Source organism: Biomphalaria glabrata, chromosome 9 (genome assembly GCF_947242115.1).
Source record: "Biomphalaria glabrata chromosome 9, xgBioGlab47.1, whole genome shotgun sequence".
Taxonomy (NCBI): domain Eukaryota; kingdom Metazoa; phylum Mollusca; class Gastropoda; family Planorbidae; genus Biomphalaria; species Biomphalaria glabrata.
Genome location: NC_074719.1, coordinates 23,670,074 through 23,693,836, shown reverse-complemented (window position 1 = coordinate 23,693,836; position 23,763 = coordinate 23,670,074). Strand labels below are relative to the sequence as shown.

The 23,763-nt window shown below is 34.2% G+C and overlaps 2 protein-coding genes across 3 annotated transcripts in view; both read right to left on the bottom strand.

Annotated features, from left to right (window-relative positions):
* The window catches only part of LOC106067079 (uncharacterized), a 242,612-nt gene that overhangs the window by 138,620 nt on the left and 80,229 nt on the right, over positions 1-23,763 (bottom strand). The window lies entirely within an intron of this gene.
* LOC106062700 (neuromedin-U receptor 2-like) lies at positions 5,118-23,265 on the bottom strand. Of its 2 annotated transcripts, none has more exons than XM_056041744.1 (4): positions 23,121-23,265; positions 22,394-22,671; positions 19,848-19,974; positions 5,118-6,393 (listed from the first exon to the last, which is right to left on the bottom strand). In XM_056041744.1, exons 2-4 carry the CDS (start codon positions 22,650-22,652, stop codon positions 5,463-5,465), a joined length of 1,317 nt encoding a protein of 438 aa, XP_055897719.1. In that variant the 5' UTR covers positions 22,653-22,671; positions 23,121-23,265; the 3' UTR covers positions 5,118-5,462. The 2 variants fall into 2 exon arrangements, with proteins under 2 accessions (XP_055897719.1, XP_055897718.1); XM_056041743.1 differs by having other exon boundaries at positions 23,023-23,253.

The following is a 23,763-nucleotide window of genomic DNA, read 5'->3' as shown; positions in this document are numbered from 1 at the left end:
AAATTCCATTCGATATTCGCACCTTCGTCATTCACACCATGCTGCGCTTAAGATTGTTCACTTGTAGATCATTGTAGATCAGGGGTGTGCAACCTTTTTCTTCCGAGAGAAGCATTTAGAGAATTTGTGAAATGGGAGGCCGCATATATATAAATATATATGTTATTATCGATATATATCAGTGGTCTTCAACGGGGGCGATATCGCCCCCTAGGGGGCGTTTTCGAGATTTTGGGGGGACCTACGAGCCAAAGGGGCAGTAAGGGGGTGCTGGGCATAAAGGGGGAAAGAAGAAACTAATGGTGCACTGAAACAAAACAAGTGAAAAAAATTCTTCAACATTAAAGCTGGCAAACTACATGTAGGCAAGTTCTAGTTGGCTTGCTTCTAATTGAAGTACAGAAACAACGTTAGAAATTGAGTTCGGGAATCCCATTTTCTTTTTTTAAATTCTTACTCTTTTGCTGTAACTGTGGAGTATAGTGTTCTTAGATCTTGCGCGCATAAACTTTTATGATTTAATAAACAAACTAGGTGATAAGCTATTTAGGTTATAGTTTATTTATCTACATATGTTAAAATATTGATATGTACATGTTAATTAAAAAAAACGTCAAAGCAATCATTCCAATAGAAAAATTTTACCTTTTTTAAACAAAAATATTGCCAAAGTGTTGTTACGAAAACTCACTTTTATGTAATGGAATAATGCTAAGAGTTTTAGTTGATTGCCACTAGGTAAAAATTATTCCATGTTCTACTTTGAATGACGTCATTTTCAGATGAGGTTATGTAACAAAGTCAGCTTTACGAGCATATAGCAATTTCCAAAAATAATTTTAAAATATTGCTGAACAATTATAAAAGTCTACTGTTAAAACAATATTAAAAACAAAAATCGGCAAAACAGGATATGTGTTAATGACCTCTTAGAAAAATGCATAGTATTTTTTAAAAATCTTATGATATTGTTTGAAAATTGAAATTAAAAAAACAACCTACGTTTCACAAAAGACTTTTTTTTACTGATGAAATATTATTTCAAAATTGTCTAGTTATGTAGCTTATGACGACATGTAGGGAACCATCAGTGGTTGGACGCTACAATGGCTTCATAAGTAATATAGAATAAAGAACAGATCTATCCACTATTCATCTGGTGAGTTATGATACACAGGCAACATCTTAATAAAAGTTTAGCCCGTAATTTCATTTCTATTTGAATCTAATTATACAAATTGTAAAAAAAAATACAAAAATAAAATAAAAATTGATATAATAAGCAATAATAATGTTTATATTAAAAATAAAAAATACATTTACAATTAAACCTGAAACCAGTAGGCCCTAATATTCCAAAATTCTTATGATTTGAAAGAAATTCATGACAATCAGATTAATTTTTTTGTTTAGTCACTGCAAATTATTTGACATAATTTGTGTATAATGATAATATTTCAAATGTCTTCTATTCCGAAGATTATGGCTGAGTGCAGTGTTTCATATAGCTACGCAAACCCAGTTGCGACCTGCATATTTTCCCGAATTTTGTGCAGACATAGCCGTTGTCTGCTGGTGGTCTATTTAAGTTTTCTTTCCGTTTTTAGCGCTTGTCTTCAATAATGGCTTTTTTTTTAGTCTCAAATGTTCGTCCCGCAGCTTTTATGAGAGCTCTTCAACTGTCTCTCTCAGAGACCATCTGCTGCCAGTTACTTTCCTGTATGCCAGTGAGGGCATCTTTATAGAGCTTACGGGGGGGGGGGGGGGGGAAGGCAGCTCTACAACTCCGTCCTTCTCTAAGCTCGCCAAAGAAGATCGCCTCTGGCATGCGGTCGTTTCCCATGCGGTATAAGTGTTATTGATAGCATAAAGATTAATAAATAAATGACATTTTGTTCAAATTTGCCTTCTAACGTTTGTTTATAAGTGTTTTTCTTACAGGGGGTGCTGGCGGATTTTTTAAAAGAAAAAATACGAAAAGGGGGCGGTAAGCCAAAAATGGTTGAAGACCACTGATATATATATATTTATGCGGCCTCCCATTCAACTAATATTTATAATGCCTCTCTCGAAAGAAAAAGGTTGCACACCCCTGATCTAAAGTGATCTACAAGTGAATAAAACATAGTTTATTAACACTCCCATTAGTTATGGACACAGGATACTCTAAAAAGCTAGATCTAACTGTTATTACTTTTTCCGCCATGTATGGAAATATCCACTGCTTCCTTGTTCTGTACCCCGGATCTACCAATTAAGCCTATTTACGTGTTAGCCTGCAACAAAAAGAGAAAACACTCATTTTGTTAGTGTGTTTGTGTTCAAAGTTTTATTAAATATCCGCTATTGCAGTTCTGAACATTTTAAGGCCGAGTTTGTGGTACTGGCACTTTGCCATACTCCTTTATAAATTGTTTGTTTACAGGCAAAATTCCATTAATTAATGCTTCTTTAGTCAGAAGTGTGTTATTTAAAGATACTAGTCAAGACCAAAAGGCGCGTGTTGGCTGAGTATAGGCAGTTGTTCGTTGTGCTAGCCACATGACACCCTCGATAACGGTGGATCTTAGAAACTTTTACATCATCTACTCCATAGATCTTAAGATAATTAAAGAGTCTCTTACATTAAAAAAAATATTTATTATTCAAAATAGTCTACTCTAGTTTTTGTTCATATTTCTTAATTTAAAAACTATTTTCTGTTGTTCTTAGACATCGTCTCACCGCTTAAGCGTTGTTTCATCATCTAGCACAAGTTTTTATATTTATATGATACTTTCAAGCTTTTTTTTTTAATTCTAAGACCTTGGATTTATAAAAACAACCCATAAAATCTTGAACATTTTGAAATTTCTATGCAGCTATTCCAAACTATGAGTCTATGTAGATTTATTATCAGGAATACTTATCAGACATCTCCCTTAGATAGGTCTGAAAGAAGAAATCAGGTCTTACATTGACTTAACTGGCAAAGTGGAGAATATTTGTCAGCCAGGGCCTACGAAAAAAAAAAGGTTTTTTATTAAACTTTGCCGCTAACGTTTATTATAATAAGAGTAAAAATAACAAGGTTACAAAGACAGTTTGTGTGGAAACACAAACTTAAAATCGGCCCCCGAAGTGGTACACCCAGGCAGGCTTCAATATTTTCAGAATGTACATCCAAATGAAATTATATCAAAGACAAATGAGAGATAAGAATGGAGAAAGAAGATTGACAGATTTTGTGTAGTGCCCCAATGGTGCTGCAGATCAGGGGATGGGTGCAAGTGAACGCAAAGTTAGATGTGAACCTGGCCTAATTAGTTCCCCTTTCAGACCTTGTGGTCTATAGGGCAGATGATGTAAAGTTCATCTGTTTTGTGGCCTACGGTTAACGAGGGTGTCATGTAGCCAGCACAACGACCAATCGCCTTTACTTTTACCCCAACTAATGTCAGGTACCCATTAGAGCTGGGTGGACTTAGAGGCGCCCAAGGATTCCGAAGTTGAAAATCCCAGTCTTCACCAGGATTCGAACCCGGGACCCTCGGTTCGGAAGCTAAGCGCTTTACGGAGCCTCTCCTGGTCTTTACAAAATATAATTTTTTTGAAAAGGCTATAACAGTTTTTGTCTTATACGACGACGAGTACATAAAAAGAAAATGGAGTTTATAAGATTACTATTCGTTTTAAATTAGGTCTACCTTATAATGCATACTAATTAGCCTTTTCTCTTTAAAAAATTGCTTGCATAACTGATTTTATAAATTAGATTTTTCGCTTTCAGGAAAAAAAAAAGTAGCCGTTGCATCAGAACTTTGAATGGTCTAAAATATTGTGATGTCGGATTTTCAATATCTTTTCTAGTTTACGAGATCTAAACGGGACGGACGGACAGACGGACAGAACTAAAAGCTTCTTTTCCCCTTACGGGGGCCGCTAAAAATCACAGCATTAAGGTAAATTAATGAAACTGATGGTGGTCTATCTTTTTTTTTTCATGTAATACTTATTTATTGCGAGGAGTCTTTCCATGAGCCTAGCACAATCAATTTTCGGTATTAATATGTTTGCCTCATTTCATGTAAATGTGAAACCCTATTCTCGAGAGACATTCCAGTCCACATATATCGCAGATTAATGTGGCTTTCGCTTTGGTTGTAGAGGAGCTGGCCGTTTTTCGTAAGGTACGCTTTTCTTCTAGAGCTGATGTCTGTGTTTTTCTTGCTGTCCTCAGTATTTTTTGTCACAATCTCTCTCCGCGTAATAACAGTCCAGCTATTGATATCACCAATGCGATTGGACTGGAATTTTTACATGGGTGCGCAAAATGTTCATCATCTCTCTTTTACTCAACTCTACTGCTGCGAGTATTAACTTATTGGTCGCGAATAACGATTTTCCTGGGTTCGTCTAAGACTATTTGAATTAGGGTTTTTTTACTACTCTAACGTGCATTGGCAAATACATTTTTTTCCACTCGACAATAGGTACTGGGTATAACTAAATCAGAAAGATTTAAGGAAGATATCAAGCAAAAGTAATAAAATCAAAACATATTTGTAGTGTCTGAACAGATGGTGCTCCAGACTGCAGCCTGCCTCTGCGAAAATGATTTTAGCCCGCCCCTGCTGCATCTCTCATCTATTAACCCTGTTTTCAGATAAAGCAGGCACATCCCAACGCTAATACGCTAACGGACTTAAACAGTCTACAGCACCAAGGCAGAGTAATAAGAATGCTGGTACATTAGAGTTAAGTGTTATAAACAATAGGACATTTAAATCAATCTATCAGGTAGCTACAGTGATGATCCAATTCTTGAACTATCTGTATATAAATCTCTATAGATATCTAGATTATTTAAGGTTTTTTCACTCTCCCTATATTTATTGTCCCTTCCAATTTTACATTTTGTTGCACTAAATATTTCATATTTTTACTTAATAAATTCTTTTGTTATAATTGTACGCTACCAGTGTTCTGTTTCCCAACCTGTAATGCACGCTAGTCTATGGTGTCATTAAAAACCACTAGACCTAACGATATCATAACTAAATTACTTAAATAGTTAGTTGAATTTAATTAAATCGCCCCATCGACGCTTGACATACACTGACACACAAATACAAATATTTTTTCACTGAAATGTTTTAATATTTATTGCAAAGCCATGATTTTTTTTTTTTGTACATTCGTAAATTAAAAATTATCAACAATGAGGGATAAAACAGCATTGAATTTCATTAATATACAGGGAACACAATATTTGGCTTGATTATCGTTACACAACAATGTGAGATTCATTGCTATTAATTTCTTTCTCATACATCATGGCAGAATAAAGGGAGCTAAACATGAACAAAACATATGCAATACACGAGGAGAACTTGTCGCCATGTGAGTCAAAATGCGCGGGAGAACTTTAGTGTAAGTAGGTCTATGTTTACATATTTTTATATAAATGTGTGAGTTTGTACTCAAAGCTTGATTTTAAACATTTGAATACAAATATCTTTAAACTTCTGATCCATCAAACTGTAGATGATTGGATTAGCAGCACAGTTTACAAGATAGGACTCTAAAAACAACTGATACATTGCCAAGGACCATCCTTTGAGTGAGGTCACTGTCTCTGGAGATACAGCAAGAAGAACATTTAAACCAAGAAAAGGAAGAAATCCCAGAAAAAAAACAAGTGTCACTGTCAACATCATGAAATGTGTTCTATTTAAGTGCTTTCTTTGCTTTTCAAGGGCAGGAATCTGATTGACGTAACTTGGGGTAACTGTTTCAAATCTTTGTTTGATTATAAATTCATCTAGGGCGATGTTATCTGAGAAGTCATCTCTACCAGGGCTGTCAGTCGAAATGGATTTTTCGACATTGTAATTTTCAACATTCGCATTAATATAATCGTTACTTTTTGTTTCGGTATTTATGTCAATGAGGTCTGAAATTGTTACAGGTTCAACCACACTTTCAGATTCGTTCTCAATCCCAAATTTTAAACAGCTTTTTTTATGTGTTCTACCTCCGAAGTCTGTAACTTTTACATCTTTGTGTTGCTTTGTAGCTGATACATAATTCCTTTGATGGACATTCTTTCCATGTCCTCGAATGACACACCCGATACGTACATAGCAAAATGTCACTGTGAAGCTAGTTACGAAAAACAAAATAAATAAAAAAGCAGAGTTTAAAGTTGGCCAAATGGTTTCAACATAGCTGTCGTCTATTTTACAATAATAACCAACAATGTTTGGATTTTGTGTCTGTCGGCTGCGTTTTCCTTGCAGAATTCCGTGGGGTATTGAGACAACTATCGCCATGAAGACATTTATATAACAAATTAATTTAGTTTGCCTCAAGGTCACTTGTTTTTTAAAAGGGTGGCACATCTTCATGTACCTGGAATAAAAAAAAAAAAAAAACCTGCATCAATTTTTAATTTACATGGACTTTATGTGATTGTATACGATGAGCCTAACCCCAACCACAAAGCCTATTGTGTAATACACACGAATATTCAAAATACATTTGTCGTACCCATTGGTGAACTTTGTATTTAATTGAGAGAACTTCGAGTTTTAAAAAAGTCAATAGATCACTGCTATTTAGTGTAACGTTTGCGGCTTGCTCATATGCATGTTAGAGATTTTATTCCTGAGAAATGAGAACATGGAATAAAACACAATTGACGTCAGAGCTTGTGGGCCTATGACTGTCTTTGGAAACAGATCTTAAGCGTTACGACCGAACTGTAAAGCACTTGGCCTCTAAAACGTGAGGTATCGAATTCTAATTAAGGTGAACACTGGTATTTCAAACATCATGATTTGTAGTACTCCCCATACGTTGAGGAAGTCAAGACGCTGTGCGGGCTACATGGTACCCTCGTAAAACGTTTGTTAAAGAAATAAATGAATTCTACGAATTAACTTCCTCCATTGAATGAAAGGTCCTCAAGGACTTAAACTCCACTTGTACATGTTTTTGGTTAACACGTGGCTTCTAACAATCGCCTAGTGCTTGGTGTCTCCTTTTGCCCACTGCTTCCAGCAGTCTTTGATCACCTTAAAACCAACGTCCGATGTCTATTATTAAAAGTTATTGTATTTGGTCGAAGCGTATTATAAGTTTTAATTGATTCGTAATTATAAGTATCTTCTGTTATTCAATATGCCAGAAGTAATTTGTTTATTCAAACCATGAGACCTTGACTCGTACATTACGTTTGAGTCTTAAACCTGTTATAGTTGATGGGTAGGACCATACCAGTCGTCATAGTACGCTTTCTGCAGAGCTATGACGTGGCAACGGGCTATTGCTCTCGACTGACAGCTCGTTGCTACGTCACAGGTCGCAATCAGGCCTGATATAACGATTAGTCTCGGTATGACACAATTGGGTTTTCATTTGCCTTATGGTAATGTGCCCATTACAAAGTATTCAAATTTGACATAATACAAGATTACAAAGAGAGTTTGTGTTATCACATAAACTCAGAGGCGGCCCCTTGGATTTCTCCAATAGATCAGGAATATTTAAGCTAGTCTTCTTTTGGTTGTTTAAAGTAATAACATAAAAAATCATTTGGCGTTATTTTTCCAATAAAAGATAACTGGACAACACTTCGCCTTTGGCAAGACTCTTCATACTCTTATGGAATAAGTAGAGTAGCGTTAGCTGTTAACCTAAAAATAGCACGAAAACCTACCAGACAGTGATGCTATAGCTTAGGGTGTCACCCCTCCCCCATTAACTTTTTTCAAATATGTTCAAATAAACACTATTGCTAGTTAGTTCTTTTTCTTGAACAAATACAGTAAGCTGATTACCTACTTTTATTGATCTTTACTTAAATGTAAAATGAGTGTCAATTATATTATAAAATCACACTGTTTATGACATTTATTCAAATGTTATTGCAAATTTTACAATGATATTTAATTAAAATTAAAAACAGAATTACCATCACCTGAACAGGTTTTCTTTTTTATACTTTAAGACAGAAATGGTATAACGTTGTGCTTTGCCATTTTAACTTAAACTACCATCTGTGACAGGTTAGTTAAAGTGACGTGTGTTTGGCTTGTCTAATGTCTAGGGGATGATTATTTTTGAAGTTATCACACACCAACCCGTAAGCATATAAATCGGGAGCAGACACGCAAAGAGACAAGCAATGAAAGAGAGATACAAAGTTAAAAATTGAAGAATATTTATTTACATAAATATTTACATAGAAGAATAAAAAGGGGGAGGGGGTTGCATCTATCTCTAATCAATACTATATTTAATCATCACTCTTGCACTTAATAAGAGAGTATGTCACTTTGTCTTCTGAACTTAGCTGGTTGTCCTGTTGTGTCACAGCTAGTTGTGTCCTAGCTTGAGGTTCTGCAGCTGGAGGTGGCGCTCTAGCGGGTAGAGGGACGCCGGTCATACAGTTCTTGTGGAGTCTCAATCCAAAGTTCTGATATCTGTAGTGGGCACAGTAGGGCGAGTGGCCGGCTACCGTGGGCACAAGGGTACTGCGGGCAGAGCTGATATGCCGTGGGCAGCGTCGTTAACAGGATAAGTCCAGTGAGTTACGGGGTTCTGGCGGAGCTATGACGTCTCGCACAGACTCTGGCTCTATAGGGACGTCGTGCCTTATGGGTTGACAAGTGGACTGTCAAATAGGCAGGCAAGTAGAGCCGATAACACCGAGTAAATCGTTGAGTAGATCCAAGTGGGCAGTAGATGATACTCAATAACAAATAGGAAGTAGTGCAATGCTTAATAGCACTAAGTACAAAGGCAATAGTGCAGTGCTGAATAGCACTAAGTACGAAGGCAGACAATGCCAAATAAATAGGCAGACACCTGAGGGAGGCTGCGGATAAATAATGACAAATTAGGACATGTCTCTAATGCATCTTATCGATGCCCTCGACTGAGGTGCATTCGTCAGATTGGTAAAATTGCTTTAGAGCACAATGGAGAGATTATGACAAATGGAATCGGAAAATAGATGGCTGATAGTAGCAATATACAAATTTACATAAAAGGGGAAATAATCTCAAATAAACAACACAAGTGGAAAGAAAAAAAGAAAGGGGGGGGGGGAATGGGCTGTGGTCAGCGACCATGGCGCTATTGTTTACACATGGCCGTCGGCCATAAACAAAGGAGCGAGCTTGAATGGGGAGAGAGTCCGTTCAAGTTGCGCATCTCTAGTCAAAGTAGAATGACAAAAGGGGAGATAATTCACATATCTTCTCTAAGCGCAGTATTAGTGCGCTAGTAAAATTATCAAGGCGGTCAGCCGAGATAAAGGAAATAAAATAAGATGAACAAATATACACATGGTTGCATCAACAATCAATTGAGCAACGTAGCATTAATGGATTAATGCAATACATAAATATATACATATGCCATGTTTATGTTTTCTACTTACGACAGTGAGAAATACACAATGCACTAATTAAATATAAATGAAATAATAAAATACACATGATAATATCCCGTGAGAAATATGCAAAACGTAATTAAGTGGAACTGTGATTAAGTTCGGCTTACCACCAGGAATTCCTCTAAGAGTAAGAATAAATGAAATAGTCCAGACTTGACTGGCAGCGATAGAGTAATAAGCGGGTCTGGTTTGAATTAGTGTACTTTATAAAGGTCCGGGAGATATAGGCGAAAACAGAAAATGTCCTAGGCTAAGAATTAACTCTCACGTGGGTGAATTTGTCTCGAAATGGGAGTCGCACCTTGGAGTGTCACGAGGCGTGTTGACCCGAGTAATCTCTTTGATCAAAGAGAGACGTGGGAGAGGGGGGTAAAGAAAGATTGACTTGCATTCCACCCAAGGTGGTGTCAACTGCGACCGTCGGACATCCGGCGGGTAAGACCAAAGAGACTGTGTGTTTATCTTTCCACGATTAAGGGGAGATAAGTGAAAGGACGAGCCTAGCTAAGTCCAAGGTGGTGGACTAAGTCTAGCGAGAAGAGGAAAAGGTGGGGCTGTGATGAAATTGGGGATAGAACGGGGAAATAATTAAAATAAATGAATCAATAATAAATAATAATAATTAATGCTGATTGAGTGACTCTGACAGCAAGCTTTTGACTTGTCACACCATCCAGATGTGTCTAGGTATGTTTGGGCATATATCTAAGAGATTTTAATATAATATATTTTCCAATGTGTCTGCTTATGTCAATATATTGTTTTTTTCAACTTGGTTGTCATGACCAAATTGGTGTCACCCGGTGCGACCGCAATTCTTACACATCCCTAGTGACGCTCTAGACTAGAGCTAGATTTTTAGACTATTTCTAAATATAGTTTAGATCTACATATAGACTATATCTTAAACTAGAATCTAGACTTGATATATCATCTAGACTAGTTCTATATGTAGTCTAGATATTTATCTAGACTTGTTCTAGAACAAGAATATAAAACTAGAAAATATACTAGATCTAGAATTGGAATCAAGACAATAACTAGATTTTCTAAACTAGTTCTAGGTCTAGATCTAAACTTTTTAATTAGACTCTACTAGAGTCTAGAGTCTCTAGATCAAGATCTAGAACTAAATCTAGAATACAAATTAGATCTAGAATCTAGACTAGATCTAGCATCTAGACTAGATTTTGAATTTAGATATAGAATCTAGATATATAGTAGATTTCGTATGACTTGACACTTTTAATCTTCAAATTAGTTGAACTAGAGTTAGGCAATTATTATGATCAGGATAAGTAGTTCTACTAATGGTTAATAGTGCACTATGGTGTTCGCATCATATTTACTTCTTAATATGATGTTACTGTTTACATAAAAATAAATCTGCACTACTAACTGTAAGAAGATAAGCCTTTTTCTTTAATAATTGATAGATGCAAATTTTGTTCAAATTGTTTTATAAATCAACATTTCCATTTCGTCTAATAGGGTTTGTTGGACTAGTCCGTTTCGTTTCTTTGATTAAAAAGTATTGGGCCGGAAGTCGCTTTATTTATTTATTTATTTTATGAGTATTTTACCCAAGATCTGTGTTGTTTTTTTAGGACTAGCTTATTTCATGTACCCGGCATTTTCCGATACACAATTTAATACACAAAGTAATTGTTGAAAAAATTGTAGTGATTTTAAACTTTAAATGATTACTTAAAAAGGTGTTACTCTAATCAATTTGAATATTATTTTGTTATGAATGTCACTGTTTATTTTGTGTCTGTTCTAGTTTCTTAAATTTTTCTTGAGTAAAGGGGTCGTTTTTCTCCTAATGGGTATACCTGATTTCTCCAAGCAGCCTTTGTAAAATATTGGTCCTAAATAATGCTATGTTTATAAACGAAAAATCGCATGGCTGCATTATGATGAATGTACGTGTTAGTTCAATATATTTTATATTACTAGGTAACTATAAATAACCGCATAAATAGATGTAAGTTTAATTTTTTTTTCTGTTAGATAAAGTCATATGGCAAATTTTTGTTTATATTCTAATTCTAAAAAGGAATAATAATAGAATTATACAGTAAAAATAATCACTAAGTTTTTCTTTTAATAGTTTTGAAAGTCTAACTGAGTTTGTGTTTTTGCAGATGTACACAAGCTACACTATGAGTCAGTCCATCTCTTCTGACTATTTAGAAATGAGAGTAAAAATGTAGGCTTCGATATTTTTAGCCTGAATTTAAGAAGTTACAATCTTCAAACAACTAATATATTGCCTCTTCCATAAAACTTTGTACTTAAAAAATAAATTTATCCAATGCTCGAAATCCTGCTTGTATACTTAGGCCCTATTTAAATCGATCCGGTATCAATGTATTAAGTAGCAATAACCCAGCAAAAAAAATTAAATGAAAGAAGATTGAGATATACATATATTTTTGTGACGGTACGCACCGGTACGGGGTACCGGAACCTTTTTTCAATGTCGGGAAAAATGATTACTTTTCTTGTAATTCAACGTTAATTGTTTATTAATTATTAGTTGAATGTTAGGCAATCTATCACTGAGTACAGGAGCCTCTTTTTTATTTTTACAAAATAAAAAGAACTTTATATACTTTCAGCCGACATGCCGTATTATTAAAAACACCTCTATGTGAACTTCTCAATCATCTAGAGTCTTAGACAGTCATTATTTTAGACTAGATTTAAGTAGAGTCTAGACCTAGATTTAATAGGCCTATTATTAAAAAAAATAATAATAATCAGTCATTATAGACATCATTCGCAATTTTATTTTTAGGTCTAGGCATTGAAAAGTAAATCTATTAATAAACTAAAATCGATCTAAGTCTAAGTACTAACTTATTAAATAAGTCATTATAAGCAGAAGTATTATAATGAATATTGTATAGATCTAGATTGACTATATTATAGATAGATCTATAGATAGATCTCTAGTTTAGTAGATTAAGTATAGAGTATAGTAAACGTATTACAGTATTATTAGATCTATGTCTATGTCTTATGTCTATGTCTATATCTAATTAATTCTAATAATCTAATAATTAAAAAACTTTAGTCTTTATTAATATCTAGACTTTTTTCTTATAAAAACTGACTATAGGCATAGCATAGGCTAGACTCGGCAATCTAGTCTCAAGATAGAATCTATACTATTACTAGATCTATTCGATTTTTATATATAGATCTAGACTAGAATTAGATTATAGATCTAAATATACTAATGGAGAGATGATATGAGGTGTTAGCTAATAGCGTTGCTCAAGAAACAAACCTGGGTTTTTCTAAACTCTAATACTTGGTATGTAATAGTAAAACAGCACCTACCTAAATAAATCGTAACTAGCAATCAAAAACCTATATTTATTGTAGTATATATAGGTCTGTGGTTGTATTTTATATAGCCTTCGTAACTTCTTCTATAGAGAAATGACTTTTTGTAATTTCTTTTACTGAAAATTGGGCTATTCGCGTCTGACACATATATAAATTTTATGTTCAGCAACAAACCCTATTTAGATTGCTGTCAAATGTGTAATAAGGATGTGTAAAAAATGCGAGCTATAAAATAAGTTCGATTTTTTTAAAAACTTTTAACTAAAACGAAGTTGGTATAAAAATTATTTTTTTAAAAACATTTCAACCAGTATTCCATTCCATGAGTTAGTTAATAAATGGAAAATATATTTTACTTGTCGATCGGCGGCGTAGCATACGCCAATATAATGTAAGTCCGGCCTTATGCCAATGAAACCTATGCGACAGCAGTTGGCCCCGCACTTTCATTGGACCCACAATTTCATAGGACCGGCGCTAATTCTATGTGTATAAATTATTAAATTAAACTATTTTATTTTCCGCGGCCGCCTGTCGATTAACAAGTAGCTCCTGAAAGCTCCTGAAATTGCAAAATATACGAAAAAGTCATGGAAATGTTCGGAAATTATTAAAATCTTTTGGAAACTCATACAAATCTCCTGAAATATATAGGAAAAAATTCTTATTTTGGGGTGTCATTCAATAAGGAAAACGTCAATCATAAGCGCGATAAAAAAACGCCATAATGCATTACCAGTAATTGTGGAATGTAGTGAAAGAAGCTTCTCGCGCCTCAAACTAATGAAGAATTACTTGAGCTCAACAATTCTCGTAAATAGATTGAACCATTTGGTAAATCTTGCTTTTGAGCGTTATCTATGTAGGAAACAGAATTCGTATGATATACTATATGACTTCGCTACACGCAAGGCTGCACGCAAGGCTCGTGTAGTAATTATGTGCGTAGTAAAGAATGAATAGAATGCAAAGACAAAAATATTTTTCTAATACAAACTCTTAATTTGCACTTATTATCCGTATCCCTACCCAAACTGGGCACCGCGAAATCCGTTTCGCATAGGGCCCCACAATGGTTAAGTCCGGCCCTGCTATTCAGTGACGGGTGAATACAGAGTAGATTACTTGTTCTTTTTCCTTGACTTCTTGGTCACAATGGTTTAGTCCGGCCCTGCCTTTTATTGGGGGTGATTACTACTTGTTCTCCCCCACCCCTCTATTTTTTTCTCATCTAAAATTACGTGGGGTAACTCTAGTCCGTACGACTTGCAGAAATAAAAGAGTGACCTTTCCATTACTTAGTGTCCAGACTCTTGAGCCATGTAGTTAAATATATATAGAGAGATAATGATACATTGATACTTTTTCCACTGTGACCTTAGAAGCATTTTTTTTTTGTACCAATGCGCGAATCTATGAATGAAGCTTGAGTTATTAATAAAGAAATCTGTGATCTTTTTGAAAAACTAACCTCCCCTGAAGCTTTTCATTTAAAAGTGGTGTTTTTGTGGGGTTTTTTAAAAATTTCCTTGCATAGATAATTTTTAAAAAATTAAATGGTTAACTTTCCGAAAAGAAAAAAATAGCCGTTGCTTCAGAACTTTGAATGATCTAAAATATCAAGATGTCCGATTTTCAATTTCTCTTCTAATTTTTAAGATCTAAACGGGACGGAAGAACGGACTGACAAACCACACAAAACTAATAGCGTCTTCTCCACTTTTGACGGCCGCTAAACGTTATTATGTAATTGATGAATAGTGCATGTTGTTTAAATGATAAAATGCTTGACTTCTCAACTGAGGGGTATGGGGTTCTAATCTCGGTAAATACTTTGATTTTGAATTTCGGGAATAGTAGGATACCCCTGAGTCTAACCATTTCTAACGGGTACATGACATTAATCGAGGAAAATAATGGCCTCTGGCAAGTCGTTATGTTGAAGACATGACACCCTCGTTAACCGTCGGCCATAGAAATAGATGTGCTTTATTCATCTGCACTTTAGATTGTAAAAGAAACTTTACTTTTTAAAATTAATATTAAATCGATTATTTTACTTTTATTTCCATTTTTTTTTTACAAACCTTCTATCAACTCTGTCTGTCTGGAAAAAGTTTGTTTACATTATTTCTCCCTTACCCAATCTTGGATCAATCTGAAATCTTACAAACTTATTTCTTTTACATGCCAACACAAGAATAAACAAGATTACAAAGACAGTTTGTGTGGAAACACAAACTCAAAATCGGCCCCCGAAGTGCTCCACCCACGCAGCTTCAATATTTTCAGAAAGAACATCCAAATGAAATTATATCAAAGACAAATGAGAGATAAGAATGGAGAAAGAAGGTTGACAGATCTTGTGTAGTGCCCCAACGGTACAGCAGATCAAAGGATAGGTGCAAGTGAATGCAAAGTCAGATGTGAACATGGGCTAACTAGTTCTCTTTTCAGACCTTGTGGTCTATCGGGCAGATGATGTAAAGTTCATCTGTTTTTGTGGCCTACGGTTAACGAGGTTGTCATGTAGCCAGCACAACGACCAACCGCCTTTACTTTTCCCAATTAATATCAGGTACCCATTGGAGCTGGGTGGACTCAGAGGCGCCTAAGGATTCCGTAGTTGAAAATCCCAGTCTTCACCAGGATTCGAACCCGGGGCCCCCAGTTTGGAAGCCAAGCGCTTTACCGCTTAGCTACCGCGCCTCTCCTGGCCTAACTGAAGTCTTATAATTGATATAATTGTTTTGAAAAGGCTCAATCTCTTATTCGAATGCTCAAAAAAAAAAAAAAAAAAAATTTTCGCAATAAAAAAAAAGTGCACGAAAATGACATTTACAAGATTACTATTAGTGTTAATTTAGGTCTAACTTATAATGCATACTAATTAGCTTTTTCTCTTTAAAAACTGCTTGCATAACTGATTTAAAAAATTAGATTTTTCGCTTTCAGAAAAAAAAAAGTAGCCGTTGCATCAGAACTTTGAATGGTCTAAAATATTGTGATGTCGGATTTTCAATATCTTTTCTAGTTTGCGAGATCTAAACGGGACGGACGACAGACGAACAAATGGACAGACATTTCGCACAAAACTAGTAGCGTCTTATCCCCTTTCGGGGGCCGCTAATAAAAATTACCATTGTTAATTAATTATTTTGTTTTGTATCTCAAACAAGGGATGCTATTAAATTTGGGTTGACTACCTATGAAAAGGGCTCGAGGTTCGACACCCCACTCGTGTAAATTTGTGTTTACTGAGTGCTTAAAGGCGCACTGAAAAACCTTCTCCCAGATACCCCTTACCCACACTGGTTTTTAACAAATAAAATTGGATCATGCTCTGAACATGCAATAATCAAGAAAATAACAGTATATAAAACTATAATTTATTTTTTATTTAAGGGAAAGAAATTCTCCTTCTATAATGAAGTGGTATAAGTTGAATTATTCCCCTTTATTGTTTGAAGGAAAAACAAACAAAATAATATAAATAACTATAAAAGCTATTTTAATAAGCACAATGGTTACCGTATTGACTTAATGAGATTGCAGAGGCCTTAGCCCAATAGCAGAAATTCAGGTCGCTCTCTTAAATAGCGGCCCAGTAAGAGGAAAGCCACTATTAGGTGCGGGCGAAATTTTCGTCTGTTCGCCTGTACATCTATCACACTCAGGTCTCAAAAAGAGATAAATATTATTTCACTATGCGATGCAGCTTGCAAAGTTTAGGTTCAACGGCTTTCTTTTTGTTTTCTAAAAGCAAACAGTTTTGTTTATAAAATTAATTATGTATGTGATTTTTTTTGATAAAAAATAACCAATTCTAATACAATAGATTAATGTAAGAGATATAATGTTACAATATGTAAATAGAAGAAAGATGATTAATTATGTATTTTTAGTATCACTAAGTCAAATCTATACTATAAAGTAGAAAGTAAGGCATATGTATGTATGTATGTATGTTATGAATAGAAATAATAACCGTTTGACCAATCTTGATAAAAATTGGCAGAAATGTTCCTTGGGCACTAACTTAGACTTTGGTGTAAGTATTAAGACCCTCAAAAAAAAAGTTGACCAACTCTATGAAAGCATTATAACTTCATCGATCTAGGCTATGTTTACCATATTTACATAAAAAGATCGAAAGGATCTAGATCTTGATCTAATTTTAGAAACTACACTTTGCGCAGATAGTTTTCTGGTCAACTAGCTGCTAAAATTAAAAGAAATCATTTATGTTCGTTTATAAAGGCTAAGAATGCACTTTGTATGTAAATGTCACGCACATTTTTTTAAATGGAGTTTTATGCATCGAATTTTGTGCAGTAGCGTGACTGTCGCGGAGAGGTGTATTACTACCTCAAAATTTTAAAATAAACCAATTTTATTAATTTTTTGTTTAGTGCACTCCATCAGGATAAAAACTGCTATTGTTGTATGTTTTGTATGTTGGTCGGTCTAGCTAGATTTAGATAAAATCTAGATTTGTTACACTAGATCTAGATTTTTTACACTAGATCTAGATTTTTTACACTAGATCTAGATATTTTACACTAGATCTAGATTTATATACTTATTAAAATCATTGTAGATTCTAGATCTAGAATTTCTAGATCTAGTTTAGAATAATATAGACTAGGTCGAGATCTAGAATTTTAATTTCTAAATTTAAAGTATAGATTTTGATTTCCTAATGTCTAAATCAATATTTCAATGCTATAAAATAATAAACCTAATCTACTATTTTTAAATTTAATTAATCTAATGATAGATTATCTAGGTTTTATTTTTACATAAATCTAAATTACATCTAACTGTATATATTATATTTTTGATCTTGTAGATATAGATCTTAAGAGTGCTAAATCAGAGGTTTAGTTTAGGTAGATCTACATCCTCATTCTTGTTCCATTTAAATGAAAATGCCAAAAGCTCTGTTGGTAACTATGCTGGGACATTCAGTAGCCGAAGTACAAGCTCGTTTCCTGTTCATTTCTTTTTTTTTTTCAATTACAAATCGATGCCAAAAGATTATCCAAAATCGCTCGTCTGACATATTGTACATATCCGGTAGTTGTCATGCCGTAATGTGTAATATATCTCTCTATTAATAATAGGCTATAAGTTTGTTATTAAGTTAGCAGCAATGTCTGGTCGTAAGGTAAGCGCGCTGGACTGATTATCTCGACGGTCCGGGTTCATACCCTGCTCGCTTCCATTCCCTGCCATCCAGCGAGAGGTTTGGACAAGGAAGTAAATTATCTTTAACTTTTACGAAACATCCGAAACATGTTAAACATTTTACAGAAAAAAATAATTTTTTACAACGCCAAATGAATCTTGGAAACATTATTACTTTTGACAATCAAAACACGTCTTGAATATTCCTTGGGAATATTGCGGAACCGACAGGGATCCGACGGGAACTGCCTCTGAGCTTGTGCGATAACACAAACTCTCTTTGTAATCTTTTTTTATATATTAAAAAAAATTAAAAAGCGATTACCCAGATATCCCCTTCTTTTCCCCTCTTACCCCTTTTCAACTGGTCCAGACAAGTGATGGGATAACAGCGTATTAAGAAAGCTAAAAGCATGACATTGCGCTAAATAAAAACAATTGGTAAAAATATTTCAAATCGCACAGATTTATTATTGTTAGTCTAGATTTATTACACATTTAATCACATGACAGATCCGAAATAATTGATACAACTACACTTTATATAAGTTCTGTTTTTTGTAAGTATTTTTTTTTATTGTGCTTGTTTTCTAATTATGAATCTTAGAATCTACATAATAATAGTAATGATGACAATAATGAAAAATAATGAAGTTTCGGTAAAGAATAAACCAATATCTTCACTATATTAGTCTTATCATTGCGCATTAACTGTTGCAGCAGCACTACAGTTTCCACCTAATGGCACATTCAAGGGCCCTTGACCTTGCCGACGTGTTCCAAAGTAAAAATACTTTTTAAAAACCTCATTAATATTGAGTAATATAGCATCAACTATTTTTCATCAATCATAACTGTATACAACTGCGAAAGTCACTCTCGTGCTGTCCTGGATGTTGACAAGAGTCCCATTTGCGCTTTGGAGAAAGTGCATTGTTGAACCGCTGCCTTATCACAATATGGCGTACCACACTTTCCATATACATTTAAAAATAATTAGTTACGACAAATTGACGAGCTGATTGGTTAATTCTTTAATTCAGCTTGTCAATTCGTGGGAACTGAACCTGGGGGGACACGGTTCTAAAAATGCCATAAAAGATAGTGCTAGAAATTTAACAGTGCATCTATATTTTTTGGGAAAATAATTTCTAGCTGATTAGCCACACTGTAACAACTCTAGATGAACGTTATAACTTATTTAAAATATTATCTTCTAAAATTAAATTTTTCTCCTGTCGTGAACAGCAGATTTTTCAGCATGCAGACCCCTAGTCGTTAAAGAATTTAATTAACAGACTGTCAAGAATACTTTACTCTCGTCTTCTAAGTTTGAATCTATAGTCCAATCCTTAGAATTTTATAAACTCTTAGTAGAGTTTTACAGTTACTTGACCAGAATGTTGTTCTGGGGGAGGGGGGGGGAGGACTAGTAAAGTCATCTGTTTCTACGGTCCAAGGGTAATGATGGTGTCATGTGGCCAGCACAACGACCAACCGCTTTTATTAAGGTCAGGTAGAACTGAGAAGATTCAGAGGTGCACTTTTTAAAGATACCGAAAGTAAAAATCTCAGTCTTCACCAGGATTCAAACTCGGGATCCCCAGTTCGGAAGCCAAGCGCTTTGCCACTCAGTTACAGCGCCTCCGGGTTAATTAGTATCGTTTTGAAAATATCCCATTATAAAATCTATTACTCATTAGCCGAAGCAACTAGTACTTATTTAATTCTTAGCTACAATCTGGTTAAGGCATTTTGTCCAACATGTTGTCTATATGCCACACTTCTAATGACACGTACTTCGTCACTCTTCATTCAAGTTATATAGTTTATGGTAAAAAAAATTACTCACCTGATAATTGCTATTGAAACCAACATAAGAGCAGATGACATCACAAGTAGAGCAATCAAGGCCAAGAAGAACTGACACGTTAGTGGATCATTGAAATCCCACATATGAAGTAGGAAATATAGAATTCCTAATAGAGGATGTATCATATGTAAACATTATTCTAAATGTAATGGAGCTGTTTGGATTCAAATCAACAATTTATTCCTTATCAAATGTATTATGCTCTCCTCTATTTTATTCGATTAACATCTCAAGACTTATTGAATATACGAAGTTGAAATTAATTCATTAATTCAGATCTAAAGCATACCTTATACAACATTCTTTTTAATCTATATTTGCTAACAAAAAATAACACACTAAAAGAAAAAAAGGGTACTTCCTAAAAGTATGTATTTGTAAAAAGGTGCAACAGTGACCTTATTGAATATACTTTTTAATGAAACAATTCGTTATCGCATCATTAGTTTAATGGTACTTGTCTGAACAGTCATAAGATATAGATCTAGAGTATCACATGATACAGATAAGGACGAATATTTGTTTGGATAATTAGATGATACTAGTCTGGATAATCAGATGATACAGGTCTGGACAGTCAGGTAATGGAAGTACACAGTGTGTAAAAGCTATTGATTTATAAAAACAAAATTAAAAGCTTACAGTTAGAAAGGTATTGCCCATTCATCAAAAATTATTCACTACTTATTATGCCATTATGCAAATTAATTTTTTTTTCGGAATAATAAAAGAGCTCCCTACATTGTCGAAAACTGTTTAAAGAAAAAATACATTATCTTTGTCATGTGTTTGCATACATTATCTTTGTCATGTGTTTGCATTCATTATATTTTGTTCTTATCTACAAAAAGTCTTAATAAAGTTTTGACATTTAGTGTTCTCTGTTGGACGACATGATCGCTCAAGAAGAAATCTCTTAAAACTATTTATACATAAAATTAGCCAATGATTTAGTCAGTGTAAACATTAAAATCACAAAATTCTCGAGTTTTAGCTGTATATTATGTCTTACATCGTAGGTCTAAGTCCTAAAATTATCAGCTTGATAGTAATATATCTAGAATTGAATTCAATTGTTGAAATAATTTCTATCTAGAATTGAATTCTATTGTTGAAATAATTTCTATCTAGAATTGAATTCAATTGTTAAAATAATTTCTATCTAGAATTGAATTCAATTGTTGAGATAATTTCTACTATTTTGCAGGGCCGGCCTTAGGTGACCGCAGTTTGCCCCGCACTTTCATAGGACCCGCGCTAATTCTAGGTGTATAAATTATTAAATTAAACCCTTGTATAACTTATAACAGATTTCCCGCGGCTTCCTGTTGATTTACCATGAGCTCCAGGAAATCTCCTGAAATCGCAAATAATACGAAAATACGAAAAAGTCTTGGCAATTACCGGAATGTATTAAAATCTTTAGAAAACTCATACGAATCTCCTGATATATATAGGCAAAAATTGTCATTTTGGGGTGTCATTCAATAAGGAAAATGACAATCCTACGCGCGTTAAAAAAACGGCATTATCCCGTAATTGTGTAATCTGGTGAAAGAAGCTTCTCGCGCCTCAAACTAATGAAGAATTATTTTAGCTTAACAATTCTCGTAGATAGATTGAAACATTTGTAAATTCTTGCTATTGAGAGTGATCTATGTAGGAAATATAATTTTTATGATATACTGTATGACTTCGCTACACGCAAGGCTTGTATAGTAATTCTGTACGTTGTAAAGGATAAATACAATGCAAAGACGAATGTATTTTCTAATATTAAATCTTAATTTTCACTTATAATCATATACCTACCCAAATATAAAAAAGTCATGGAAATCTCCGGAAATTATTTAAAATCTTTTGAAATATTATACAAATCTCATGAAATATATAGACGAAATTGTCATTTTGGGGTTTCATTCAATAAGGAAAATGCCAATCCTACGCGCGATAAAAAAAACGGAATTATCTCGTAATTATGTAATCTGGTGAAAGAAGCTTCTCGCGCCTCAAACTAATGAAGAATTACTTTAGTTCCACAATTCTCGTAGATTGATTAAAACATTTGTTAGTTGTTGCTATTGAGCGTGATTTATGTAGGAAATTAAATTTTCATGATACACTGTATTACTTTGCGACACTTAAGGCTCGCAAAATTTGTGTGATAAATCTATTCGTAGAAAAAAAAGAGAGATCTTTCCTTTACTTCTTCCTCTTGTCCAAACTCTTGAGCGAAGAAGAGAATTTCATATATAGATTATATTTCAAACATCTTAAGAATTTTAGGGCGCGAAACTCAAATAACGATTTGAAAACTCAAGTCCTCGTCTCAGTTACATCCCGACGTATATCTAGATTCTAACTCATTGCCCCTTAAAAAGAATCGAAATGATTTCTAACCTAGCCACATACCGCACACATTGACAATGGATATACAATTATATTGATATTTTAGCTCTAAGCAATTATTAAAATGATATTAAATAATTCAAATATAATGAGATAAAAAGAAAACCAGATCTTACCTGGCAAAATCAATAAACAGGTAATTAGGTCAATGACAGCCATGCTTATTATAAAAATACTTAAAGGTTTCATTGTCATCTTGGTCAGATAAACAATGATTACCAAACTATTGCCTGGAATACCAACAATGGCCAAGAGTCCTAAATACACAAACGTTGGAATAAAGGCAATGGTTGACTCTTGCTGTAACACTGACAAATATTCTCTTCTTTCATCGCTTGTAATGTTTTTGTAAACATTGGTTTCATTTAAAATCATGGCTGTAAAATAAAAGTATCTGAAAAAAAAAGTATTCAGTATTCAAATAATTATAATTCATCATAATAAAATCTAAGCTAAGTTAAATTAACATATAGTGGAAAGCGTGGTCGAGAGGCCTAGTGCGCATGAACTTGGATTGGCTTGGCTACCTAGAAGGGGGCTCGAGGTTCGACACCCTACTCGGGCAGAGTTGTGTTTACTGAGCGCCTAAAGGGAGCACGGAAAAAAAACTAGATACCCTCTCCCCCCCCCCATTGGTCCACAAATGAAAGCATAAAAGCATGAAAGTAGCGCTATATAAAAGCTATAATAAAAAATAGTGAAATACAGACAAGAATAGTACATATTATAGTATGCATGTACTCACTAATTATGGAACTAAGTCTTCATGTCCACTTGAACTAAGAAAAATTATTCGTAATCTGTTGACTCAATGCCTTTTATTATTACTTAATGTGTACTCACGAAGTGTCCAGTGTTTCCAAATCCTGTTGTGCTATTTCACTTCCCGTACATGCGTTACTCACATGGCAATCAAGTTTAGACAGCTAATCGTTTATTTTCTGGAAAATGTTATTGTACAGTTCTAAACAGTACACACAAATCTTACATACATATACATCCTGTATATGTATATATACATTCACACAATGGCTCTTATTTACTGATATACCTATGGCAAAGTCTCCCACTTACCGCTGAAAAAAAATACGAGAATCATCCTGTTATTTCATTTGCGAGTTCGAGCCAGTATGTATTTTTTTTAGCCGACACATCCAAAGGTACAATTTAGAATTCCTAACGTTTCTAAATACTATTTAAACTTTTTTAGTCGTACATTTCTTCTTGGTGAGAAACTTGCTTTTATCTTATCTTATGTAATACAGATGTTTTACAAAAAAGAAGATGATTACGTCCTACGCGTCATGCATTCAGTCATGCATATTAACCAATGACTTAAAATCTGCCAAGTCACTGATTTTCCTGGCTAGCTCAGGCAACCCATTCCATGCTCTAATAGCACTAGGAGTATTTGTACAAATTTGTCCTAGCATATGGGATGAGGAATGTAACTTTGTGTCTTTCTGAGTATTTTATTAAATTTGTT